This window comes from Ornithodoros turicata, chromosome 2 (genome assembly GCF_037126465.1).
Source record: "Ornithodoros turicata isolate Travis chromosome 2, ASM3712646v1, whole genome shotgun sequence".
Taxonomy (NCBI): Eukaryota; Metazoa; Arthropoda; class Arachnida; order Ixodida; family Argasidae; genus Ornithodoros; species Ornithodoros turicata.
Window position 1 is genome coordinate 136,862,581 of NC_088202.1, and position 12,895 is coordinate 136,875,475.

At 45.2% G+C, this 12,895-nt stretch overlaps 1 protein-coding gene across 2 annotated transcripts; it reads right to left on the bottom strand.

Moving 5' to 3' along the window:
• Nucleotides 1-4,521: 4,521 nt before the first annotated feature.
• LOC135386193 (histone H4 transcription factor-like) lies at nt 4,522-12,713 on the bottom strand. 2 transcript variants are annotated; one of them, XM_064615983.1, is made up of 5 exons: nt 12,180-12,713; nt 11,892-12,053; nt 11,055-11,201; nt 10,180-10,311; nt 4,522-7,761 (listed from the first exon to the last, which is right to left on the bottom strand). In XM_064615983.1, the coding sequence occupies exons 1-5, from the start codon at nt 12,594-12,596 to the stop codon at nt 7,441-7,443; spliced, it is 1,179 nt and encodes a 392-aa protein (XP_064472053.1). In that variant the 5' UTR covers nt 12,597-12,713; the 3' UTR covers nt 4,522-7,440. The 2 variants fall into 2 exon arrangements, with proteins under 2 accessions (XP_064472053.1, XP_064472052.1); XM_064615982.1 differs by having other exon boundaries at nt 10,180-10,338.
• Between the last annotated feature and the right edge of the window lie 182 nt (nt 12,714-12,895).

Genomic DNA, 12,895 nt, shown 5'->3' on the forward strand with positions numbered 1-12,895 from the left:
ATTCATCCTCAGCTGTCTCTCGTGTTCTTGTCACGTTGCGTTCTTTGAAGTAAAGCCCCCCCCCCCCCCTCTTACCTGCCACGAGTGGACCCCCGGAAATCGTGTAAATCCGAGAAGAAAATATATCTGCATGGATTATGGAGGGTCCAGCGTGACGATCGCGAAAGTTCTTGCGGTTGCCGGCGTTTATCCAAACAGGATTCTTGAATAGTTTTGAAATTATGAGCTTTTCGAGCTACTTCCAATCTCGTGACGTAGCCTCACCGGGTCATGACATACCATATGTAATCGCATTATTAAAAGTTCAAATATTCCACATTTTCATCTCTCGTATCGCTGTATGGCAGACTACGTGTGTGTGGGCTAGGCGCCTACAAGATACTCACAAAAAGCATTTACATACAAACCACTTCCTCCATCCGCGTACATTTGAAACAGAAGCTCGGACGCATAGCACTTTTCTTGCGTTCGTGCAATCTTGAAGAATATTTAAGGTAGAGTATTAAATACTCTTAAAATAACTCTTTACTTTCAAGATACTTTGACGTCAGAGTTGGAATTCGCTATCAAAGAAATACGAGGAGCGTGAAGTTGAAAATTGCATTACCAAAACGCTTTAATAGCTCGCAGGAACGACTGCTTCTAAAAATTACTATCCGATATCCTGTCGCGATTCTTTTTTTTTTAACACATTACCCCCAATACTGAACAGGCGCTCTACAGATGGGAACGGATGCTCTACAGAAGCGACAGAATTTTCTGCCATTTTTCTCCTTATATCGTTGCTTTAAGGCGGACTCACTTCTTAAGAAAATCTACGGGGAATTTTTGTTCGCAGGGTTCTCGTACACCCCGCTAAATTTCTACACGAAACAGGTACAGGCGTGCTCCCCTCGAGTTTATATAGGGAATGACATAATTTTTAAAGGCCTGACGCGATCCACTGATTTTTGGCGAATTAAATCTTGTCCAATTTTCAATACATGGGAGTCTATGGGAGATGCAACAAAATCACTTCTGTCGGCACGCCCGCTTGCGATATTTGGTTCAAAGTGATTTCATTACCTAAAGTAACATTCGGGGAATGGATTGCACTCAACAAATTCAACAAGCTTACTGCAGTTTTCCAGATCCCTGCGAATGCAAATAATGGCTCTGTCGTTGGCTATCATGTTCTACACGCTGGCGCCGACTACATTACTTCCCTAAAGCGCGGGAGGAAAGCAAAGCGAATAAAACAGTTTTGTGACGGTGCAGCCAACTCTCCGCGCATGAGTCAGCCTTAAGCTCACAAATAGTTATTAATATTTTACGTACCCTCTCTCGCTACGGCTTTCGCCACCGGTCTTCTATCCTGCCTGAGAGGGGTCTCAATGGTTTACTTGCATACCCCCTTTCAGGACAACACATCGCCTCATGCATGCGCTCCCAAACCCGAGACGCTACCCCTTCCCAAGAGAACCGTAGCCCGAAGCCCCTCGAGTACCTAGCGAGACAAAAATAGAACGTTTCGCTCGACCTCCATGTCACGCACAGAGAAGCGTCATTGAAAATGAGTACAAGTTATTGAAAAAGGTATTAATACTGAAGCCCTTAAGTCCGCAATGGGTTCAGTCTCAATTAATGCTCCATCAGTAGGTGCGTGGCGGAAAGCGGGTTTTCGTATGAACGCCCCCCCCCCCCCCTCTTCCATGGAGGTGTGGCTACGCCAGTGGAAGGAATACTGTTCTGGTGATGGAGCGGACAGAATCTTCCCGAGGCGCAGGGCGAGGGCTGTTGTCACCAACTAACTCTGACGTTGCCCTCTTTCGCACGCGAGTCTCCCACAACACGCCTGCCGCTCGTGTGGCACTCGGGTACAGGTACACGACTTCCAACTTGGGATTGAGGGAAACCTCTCTACCCGAGAAACGTCATCATGACGTTGGTGGACAGATTGAAACCGAAACAGATCGGAAGGGGAAAGCTCGGTTCCACGACTGGACACTTGTTCGCTGCCTCCTATTAAAAGAAAAGTAGGACCGAAGGTCGCGTCCCTTTCAAGGCTCATCGTAATCCTCTCAAGACCGTGGTTTTCGGGCGCTACCTTGTTCGCCCCATAGCTTTGAGCATAGTTCTACTCTACCAAACCGGTGGCGCTGTCGAACACTATGACGTCATTTGTTTACAAACAGGGAGAGGTCTATTCAATAGCAGTCCTGTACTCCGAGTTGGCAGGCACATTCGACCTCGTCTGGTAGCAGAAAGGTGGGTGGTAGTCATCTGTCACGCGCTGTTTGTCTGTGTCGGACATCTTGATGGCTAGCATGTTAGCCCCATAGACTGCCGTAATATCGACAGCTAAGCGTTTGCTCACACGCAGCGCGCGCACCCGTTTGCGCTGCGTTTGCTGCGTTTCGTATTCGAAATTCACGAGTACATGTATACCCTGGCGAGAAGAAAAGTGCTCAAGACTGCAAGGTTTGCCTCTTGGTAATTCGAATAACGCTGTTGACTTTGTTAGTATAGTTAGTTTTAGAAGCGCAACAGTCGCGGAATTCGATTCCATAGAGCAGTGTTTCCCAAAGTGTGGTCCGCGGACCCCTGGGGGCCGCGAGAGTGTCCGTGGGGGTCCGCGACCGTCTCTCACATTCCAGTGAGGATTTTCGTCCCCACAAACACGCGCTCGTACATGCTGCACGATTTCCAAACACCCAGAACTTCCAAAATTGCTACAAGCATGCTTCAACAGCTAGCTTCTAATTTCTGATAGAAAAGTCCTGCAATGCACGTTTGTCCGGGTCATACACATACAAACAAGAAGAAGAAACCAGTCCGGAATCGTTTCTGAAGCTGTATCGAAAGCACGCAGCAGCTGACGAGGTTGCTGGTTATGCACTGACTGTGACGGTGTGTGTGTGTGTGTGTGGGGGGGGGGGGGGGGGGGGGGGTCCGTGAATTGGTTCTCATCGCTTCCGGGGGTCCGTCACCGCCAAAAGTTTGGGAAACACTGCCATAGAGCACAAAAGCGTGCACGCAATGCAGAGAGGAGGAAAGGAACGACTAATGCAGTCAACGCATAACTCTTGAGGCTAAGACGAACGTTGAGTAGCCACGTTTAAAATGATCGAAATTCACGCAATCAAGTCGGCAGCTATATACAGCCAGATATCACGACTGAATAGCGTGGAAACAAATCTTTAAAACGCAGTACGAGACCCCGCCGTTTTTTTTTTTTTATCGTTTCTTTTTTTTTTTTTTGCGCCTTATTGCGAAACAAATAACGTGTTCTTCCACAAGAACGATCCTGGCTGACCTGTAGAGCGCACGCAAGGTCTTTGATGTGTGCACTCTCTAGAAATCCCTCAACTCCTTCAGCAAGCCCGAGTGGGGCTGCCGTCACTCTATGACGTAGAGAGTACCCCGCAAGTAGCGATGCGCCGTGCACGTAGCAGACGAATTTTCAGTGAGAAGTCGCAGCTACTAAGCTACGATGTAGAGGACGATGGTCTTCCTCTACATGAGTCCCGACCGACGATGATGGTATGCCACGGAGAGGCGATGACGGTGGCCTATCTCCATGGCCGCGCCGGTGGAACTCATGTAGAGGACGATGGTCTTCCTGGGGATGGGCACGCGAGGCCGGGCCTCCAAGTTGGAGCCGCATTGCTCGCGGCTGCTTTCTCAGGGCACTTGTACGCAGTCAACTGCGCTGTGGTAAGACACCGCCGATCAGCGAAAATACTGTGCTCCTTATAGTCCGCTTGAGAATGAAGCTAGGTTTACATTATTAAAGTGGTCCTCCCGGGTTAAAGGGTAAGACCCTTATAAGGCATATTTTTACAGGAGTTGCATGCCCACCTCCAGAAACTTTGATTACTGCAGGTAACATCTTGTATTGAGATTTTTTTTTTACTTGGCCACGAATATATGTACTAGTAGCACCACTACACCTGACACAAAGCACATTCCAAACCAAATATGTATATATCTGGTTCAAATCATCTGAATCAGATATAAAGATTGGCCATTGCCGAAGTAACTGAATGCAGCAAGGCGAAGCTGTTTTTCACAGCAGCATATTTCAAGTAATTCTGCACTGTGTGCAGCACGTTTCACATTACTACGTTTTGATTGTTTGTGTTTTCATGTTATATATTTATTTTTATACAGAATGTCCTTGACATACCAATCCTTCACACTTTAGCTTGCCTTCCTCTGTGGCAAGGGGCGAGCGTAACAGCCATGCTGTACCCCCTCTCGGTTGATGAAGGTACACCTGGAAGGTACACAGCTGCAGCTGACTGTCAAACTCCAAAATATTTGACAAACTAGAAAATTTTTGCTGGCACTCACATTCAGGTAGGTACAGTGTAATCTCTTTAAACGGAACCTCAAGGGACCTGGAAAATCTGTTCCATTTATCAGGAGTTCCATTTACTGGGTTGTGTGCGAGATGTTAAATGGCATAATTTCCAGGTGTGCAGAAGCCGCAAGCAGTCTTTATGCACATTACTGCATCAAAGGCAAGGAATACACACATAATTTTCCACTTTATTCTAGTCCTCATTGAGACGTTCAACCTTCACACAAACAACTGACCCATTTCGTTTGGATGTTCTGACTTTGTGCACGCTTTATCCACAGTAGCAAGCATTTTTCAAGCACTTTGTAGTCACCGAGTCCAGGCCGTCAGTTGAGGACGACGAGGAGCCGACCGGGGAACTCGCGTGCAGAGCGGAGCTATGTCAGTCTGGAGCTCGGAGCTGGTGCGAGCGGATGTTCTCTGATGATAACGCGTTCTTGTTATTGCAGATTGGGTCCCTGAATCTTGACTGGCTCCTTGAATCTTGACTGGCGCGGTCAACAGGATGGGTGGATCGGAATCTACAGGAAGGAGGAATTCATAACGGAAGGACAGGAACGCACTTCGACAGGATACATCATCACGTGACTGATCGCATTAGAGAGCTGATGATTATGATGATGATTCGGAGTTTAATGGCGCAAGGGCAACATCAGAGAGCATCCGCTCGCACCAGCTCCGAAATTGACGTAGCACGCGAGTTCCCCGCTCGGCTCATCGTCCTCCTCGTCGTCCTCAACTCCGTCTTCTTTAAGGTCCAAATCTTGAAGCCCAAAAGGCGTCGCGCAGCTTGTCCTTTTCGCTAAGAGTTCTTCTTAGTGGGCTTTTCGGCATCCCTTACTTCATCCAAATCGGCATTTTAGCGTAGCAACCACTCTCAAAATTGTTGATAACTTCAACCTTGCTTTGAAGATCGAGAGCATGGTGTGCGCGCTTCTGCGATGCTTACCGGTAGCGAACAGTTGAAGTTGCGATGCGCGTAGCGATGATGCTCTGATATGTTTAGCCAGTCCCGTTTTTTGTTCCGTTTACCCAGTGGTGTAAAAAATTTGGTTCCGTTTAACGAGAAAATTTTTGCATTGCATAAACACGAATCCAAACAACCTTGCGGCTGTTGTTCCATTTAAGCGATTTCTGTTTAGTGAGATTCCACTTAGTGTGTTAGGTTAGGCTAGTGCACAAACAATTAAAGACATCGTGAGTCATGATGATGATGATGGTGTACGGCTTTGCTGTGACAAAATATATGTCAAAGATCAACACAGATCTTCTCCCATCCTCACCATTTCGTAAGACATGAGAAGGCTATGTACAGCTGAAGGAAGGGAGACATGGTGCCAACAACAATTTCAGCTAAGGTACTAGTACACGCTGAGGGCACATTCAGAGGCCTTACCATGAACAGAGATTATAAAATCGAGTGTGTGTGTCAAGTGCTGTAAATAGCATCAAAAGAGAGAGGTATGCAGCAGAGTAACAAGTTTCACTAAAGTGCACATGTTCATCACTTCCTTGCATTTGGATGTTGGTACATGCAAATGATCTTACAACGTGTGACCCTTTTTGTGCACGCCGTGGCTGCCTGTTGAAGAAATGCGACGTTGAAATTTCTAATATTTTATTACGTACCTATCATTTTCTGCCTTTTCCACACCTACAAAACATTGGGTTCATGTCATATTGAAGCCCTTGGCTCACCTGGACAATAATCACGGCAGAAAGAAAGAAAAAAAAAAGGAAAGAAAACTTGTTCTTATCGCTATTCGCTATCGCTAGCGATTCTGGGTTGTTCGTTTAAAACACAAGAATATTTTCATCTCGACCGCGGCAAAACAATTTACAGTGCCAATTTTCCCTGGAAATTCTTCGAACCCCCCGGGGATGGGCCATGCCCTGGACCCCTCCTCACATCTTCATAACACAGTCCAAGCACTTCTCCTTTATATGATTACTACAGGCCGTGGGTCCCACGGGCTGCTCAAGTGGTCAGGGCCCCGGGGTGCCATCCCCCGATTGTGAAGGTACGGAGTAAGGCAGAATCACTTACATTTGCCCAGAAGTTCATGTAGCATCTAAATGCAAGGTTATGCAAGTCATAGTCTGATATAACAGCTCACCTTTCATTTCACCAGTCACAACTTAGAAGGTATGTGCTTCTAATCATATCTTTATAGCCGCAGCAAAGGGAACTGCACGAACGTGTCGGACAAATGTGACTTCCAGAATGTCACTGTGACAAGCGCTTGAGAGGTTTCTCCCCAACGATCAAAATGTCCAAACACTCACAAAATGTGACTGAACACGTACATGGAATAAGGTAATGTGGAATAACATTCCAGTGAGTTTCATGAAAAAGAGGGACACAAAACAGCAGTGATGGCCACTAACTACTTCTCCAGTAGTTTAACTATAACTACTAACTACTTCGCGATGGAGTAGTTTAACTAGTAGTTCAACTACTTTTCAGGGGAGGCTGTTAAGACTACTTCTTTAACTACTGCAATGTATTTTAACTACATCTATAACTACTTAACGTTGTCCATCAACACCAATCCCATTCTATGGTGTTCTTGGGCACCTAAATATGAATCATAAGCAGTGATAAAAGTGAAGATTTAGTACACATGCACGGCACAATTGCTCTGCACCTCCGTTCTCATCAAACAAGTAGCTCAAGGTAAAAGTCGGAAATGCAATCCTGCCGTGAAGCTTGCGCCAAATCGGAAGTAGCGACGCCTGCAGTAACCTAACTACTGTAGTTAACTACTCGAAATAGTAATTTAACTAGTAGTCACACACTACATTTCTGCAAGTAGTTGATAACTACTTTTTAACTACAATCAGGTAGTTTGACTACATGTAGTTAACTACTGGCCATCACTGCAAAACAGACCCTGTATATATATATATATGTCAGTCTCACCCTATAGACTTCGTGTTCTGCAATGCGTCTGTTTCACCTCAAGCTTGAGGAACCGTAATCTTATTCGCATCTACTCCAGTTTGTTTGCATTCCACGAACCTATACGTTCAACGCCATGGAAGATGTAGATCTACAAAGCTGAAACCACAGGTTTCTCTGCAAACTTAAATATTCAAGACACAGTTTCCATCTCTCGCTCCTCGACGGCAGGGCCGTCATCGCGCACGACGCCTTCGGTGAGCTCGAGGCTCTCGTAACGGACCGTCTGCAATGTGAACACGTCGTCCTTTCCACGGCAGTACGTGAAACGTTTGTGTCCGGACGGCCACTGGAAATGGTGCTGGGAGACTAGGTGGCGGGACAGCGTGTGGCCCTTGGAGTACTGTTTCGAGCAAAGGTGACACGCGTAAACACTGCGCTCCGCATCCACCGTGTGCACCGAACGCAAGTGCTTGCGTAGTTCGGAAGCGTTGCTGGCGACGTACTGACAGCTCTGCAATAAAGAAAGAAATATTCCCAGAAACTCTCTAAGGCCAGTGCGGTCCTCCGGAAAGGTTGTCCTGCAGTCCGTATCGCAGAGCAGCGCAACGAACGGTCTCTCGGTTTTAATTTTGGCACCGCCGTTCTGCAGGACAACTTTACAGTGTCCTGCATCATATCTAAGGCCCTCTGTTTTCTGCTGCGGCAAATTCAAAATTCCACGGCAGTGACTCGTAAATTCCGCGATTTTCCGCAGCGAGCAGTCGACAGACTCCCATGAAATGGGAGACACTTTATTTTCTTGGATAATGTGGGAACAAAAAATATGTTATAAAATTACAGATTCAAAGCATCGTTGTGGCTCAGCATTGCATACATGATATCTTGCGTTCTCATCTGATGCGGTCTGTCGCCTGAAATCATTTTATACCTGCTGAAAGGTCCTTCAGCATCTACATTTCAGCAGTTTATCGGAACTTTATAGGAAGGAGTTTATAATACATGCCCTGGGGAAGTTACATTTTTAGTACACCCCTTTTTGTTCTTGGACTGTAGCCATTATTTAAAGGTCTTAACTTCTTGAAGGCAACCTCCCAGATATCAAATCAAAATCCGCCACTGCTACCGCTAAACTGCACAAGGGAGGGACGCCGCCCCTTCCTCAGGTGAAGTATACACAATAACTTTGGGCTAATGTTATCCAAAGCTAAACTACAATCTGTCTGTTTTGTCCTGCAGCATAAACAATTTCGTAAAGCAGGCTTCAATTTTGTAGGGGCGGCTTCACCTCATGCAGGGAAGCGTCAGGTGAAGCCCACTTTCGGGAGGCGTCGTTCATATTCGGCGAATAGTCAAATTATCCGGAAACCAGAATATTGGGTATTTCAATTCGCGAATCGGATACTTCGGGTGATTGATATTCGATTCGAATTTGAGAACCCTAACTTCTACACACCCTTATAAATTAAGGATTCCGTGAAACTCTGTGCCAAACGAAGGATTCCGCGATTAATTCCGAACACCGCGAAATTTCGCGGAATCACGAAATCGCGGAAAACGAAGGGTCTTAATCATATCATACTTTATTGGATCTTAATTTGATAATCCTTACGTATCACATAGGGAAATTATGTTTAAGAAGAATAGAACAGCAGTAAGGCCCTGGGTTTTCCGCGCTTCGTTTGGCGCAAAATTTCACGGAATCCCGATTTTTTTTGGGGGGGGGGGTGAATTCGAATCAAATATTAATCATTCGAAGTGTTTAATTCGCGAATCGAATACCCCATATTCGGATTTCCGAATGTCCGACTATTCGCAGAATATGAACGACACCTCCAGAAGGTGGGCTCCACCTGACGCTTCCCTGCATGAGGTGAAGCATGCTTTACGAAATTGCCCATGCTTCGGGACCAACACAGACAGATTGTAGTTTAGCTTAAGATAAAGTTAGCCCAAGTTTATTGTGCATACTCCTCCTGAGGAAGGGGCAGCGTCCCTCCCGTGTGCAGTTTAGCGGTGGCAGTGGGTGATTTTGATTTGATGTTTGGGAGTTTGCCTTTAAAGGCTCTTAAATAATGCCTAGAGCCCGGAAACAAAAAGGGTGTCCTAAAGATGTGACTTCAACAAGGCGTGTATTGTAAGCTCCTTCCTATAATCTTCATATAAGGTTCCTATGAATTCTGTAGATGCCGAGCAAGTATAAAATGATTGCAGGCGACAGACGGCATTCTTTGTCAGAGCAGAACACAAAATACCATGTATGTAATGCTGAGTCACAAGAGTTCCTCGAATCTGTAATTTTATCTTTTATCAAATACTTTTTGTTCCCACATTATCCGAGAAAATAAGTGCTTCTCATTTCAAGCATCCGTTGATTGCATGCCTCAGAAAATCGCAGTATTTACAAGTCAGTGCCGCAGAATTTTGAATTTGCCGCAGCAGGAAACCAGGGGCCTTATCGTGTCACAGAGCAGCACAACCGTTTCGCGGTTTTAATTTTGGCACCGCCGTTCTGCAGGACAACTTTTACAGTGTCCTGCATCATATCATACTTTATAGCATCTTAATTTTATCATATCATTTTATATATATCGTATAAATATATAATAAATTATTATCATAAATCATCATAAATAAAAATTATCATCATCATAAATCATAATAAATCATAAATTATCAATTATCATATCATATAAATTGATCATATTAATTTATAATCCTTACGTACCACATAGAGAAATTATGTTTAAGGAGAAAACAACATGAGTAATAAAATAGAATACAGAAGACACAAGATTTAGTTCGTAGTGTCACTCTAATCTGAGCTGATGCCAACAATGACAACAACTTTATTTAAATGATGATGAGTGGGCACGAGCTGAAGTCTGAAGCTTTGTTTGGCTACTGAGCTGGGCTATCGTATCAAACTCACCTGGCACTGTTTGACCTCCTCCGAGTGGTGCAATTCGTGATGCTTGCGGAAGTCGCCCACCAATTTGGTTGAGTAGTCACAGAGTTGGCACACAAAGGGCCGCAGCTGAGTGTGGCGGCACTGAATGTGGTACTGCGCCGTTGAAGGTTTCACTGTTATCTACAGGGTTAGTCTAGCAAACGTCACACATTTCGATCTCGTCGTAAAAATGGAAGACGGGTTTTATCAGACACCAAACTTTGCCGACCGGTAGCCATTTGTGTGAAGTTTTGTCGGAAATTTTTGTGAGAATTATGGCCCTGTAGAAGAAAAATTAAAAATCGAGCAACAATTTCACTCTATGCATTTTTCTATGGCCTATCTCACTCAAAAGTCGCCATTTTCTGCACTGTGTGCGCTTCATTTTCATTTCACCACACACAGGTGGCACCAGCATACAGAACAAGACTGGAACAAGAGGACTGGTGCATAACGTCAGAATCGGCATGTCGCATCATTGTAGGCGGCGCTACCAGTGTGAAGTGATGTGAATGTGGAGCAGACACAAGAAACAACGGTGGTGTTTGTGTGGGATAGGCCATTGAAAATGCATGGGGCGAGATTTTGCTTTATTTTTAATTTACTTTCTGCATGACCATAGTGCTTACAAAAAATTCGAATGAAACTTCAGATAAATGGCTATCAGTCTGCAAAGTTTGGGATGGGCCAAACCTAGCCTTATATGTTAATAATGCGATTGCAATTCGTAACGTTTGCTAGAATAACCCTGTAGTGTACACGCATGATAGGCAAATGTCCGTGCTCCCATCGAGAAATTAAAAAATCTGCGGTGTCCACACACACATGACAAATCGTTTTCAAAGCATGCCGGTTACCTTGAGAGCTGAAGGGGAAGGACATGTCATGTCGCACTTGGGGCACTTGTAGTGGTTGATGTGGTGGCGCATGTGGTCACGTAGAAGACGCTCCGAGCTGAATCCTCTTCTGCAGTAACTGCAGCTAAGCTCAGCTGCTGGAGGAAGCTGATGGGGGAAAGGATAACGATGTTAAATTCTTCCGCTCACATAGAAAGGCGCAACTAAGTGTTATCCCCTTGTTGCCAGAAAATTGACACCTACTAAATAGACATTCCTCAAAAGGGTGGCTAACATTGTGTCAAATGATTTTGGTTTGAAAGGCACTTCATATACGTGTTCACACATTGAGTAAAACATGCATTTGCCGACAAAAAGCACTGTATTGAAATAATTTCATAGTTGAAGAAACATGACGTTGGGCACTTGGAAGAATGACCGACACCATAACTTTCATACATGTATATTGTTGTAATATTTTTTTAACCAGTGTTAACAGACTTGCATTTTCTTCATATAGTGAAGTTAGCATACCCTCAAAACAGAAGCTGAAAGAAAATGCGTTAAAATAATAGTATTAAATGAGTAAGCAACTCGACATATGACTCTTACAGTTGCTCCGGTTCATCTCAAGGATTTTATATCACATCTGCCTCTGTTCTGAAGGTATATGTTCTTGCGTCCCGGTACCATGGTGTCATGCTTGTTCTCCCGACTGAAAAATTGTGGGATGCGAGGAAACTTCTCCAGCCCTTCAAGCGTACTACTTACGACCACTCCCATAATTTGCAATAAGAGGTGGGCCTTTTATAAGTGCGCCAATTGACGCAACACAAACGACGGGACGAGCCGGCATACCTGACGGGAAAGATGGTCTCCCAACTTCGTTCGTGACACAAAAAGCCCCCCACATGTGGGACATGCCACCCTTTTTTCCTGCGTGTGTGAGCGCAAGTGCTCGCGCAACTTGGGGGCACCGCGCAGCTCCACGTCACATCCTTTCCACTTGCATTGTATGCCCTGCATCAAACAAACGGGGAATGTGCTCACCCTCATACAAAGTACAAAAGGGATAACACACATCATATATAGGTGATGTCACGTTAGCTCAGACTCAACGAAATAACGTTAAGACTTTCACCCTACCTTCGTCTCAGCATGGATCGAGACGTGAACATAATAACATTCGGGGTTATGAAATTCAGTATCGTCGTCACAGCCTTCCCACTGGCAGATAAATTTCTCGGGCAAGTCAGGGACGACGTTTCGTGTTTGCTTGTCAAGGAGACAGGATTTTGCGCCTGTCTTCTGAATCCAGTTCCTTCCGTTGCACTTTAGTTTGCAATGAAACGCATGGAAGAGAACGTGTTGCTTCAGTTGAGCTCCTACTGATGCGCAGCAGTCTCGCCATAAACACCTGTCTGTGTATTGCACTACCTTCAGGTGTTCATTCACATGCATATAGTACTCGGAGCCGTCGTTGGAGACATGCTCACAATTGTCCCACTCGCATTGCAATGAAACTTCGTCGTTGCTCACACAAACATCTTTGGAATATGCCATGCCCCTTTTTCGGCAACGCACATTGCTTAACAATTCCCCATCACTTATTTCTCTAACTGTACTTCACTACATATGAAAGGGGCGACACAAAACTCCGTACAACAGCAAATGACATAAGGAAACGCGTTGGCTTGGATTGGATTTTATATGACACGGATCCTTAGCCGAAGACATCGGAACCGAAACCATACGAACAAACGGCATCGAGTAAGGGGATAAGTCGAAAAATCCCAAACCGAGAAAAGGGGCCTCGTCCGATTGTCCGTCCCATTCACACACAGGCATTTCCCGTTTCTTAC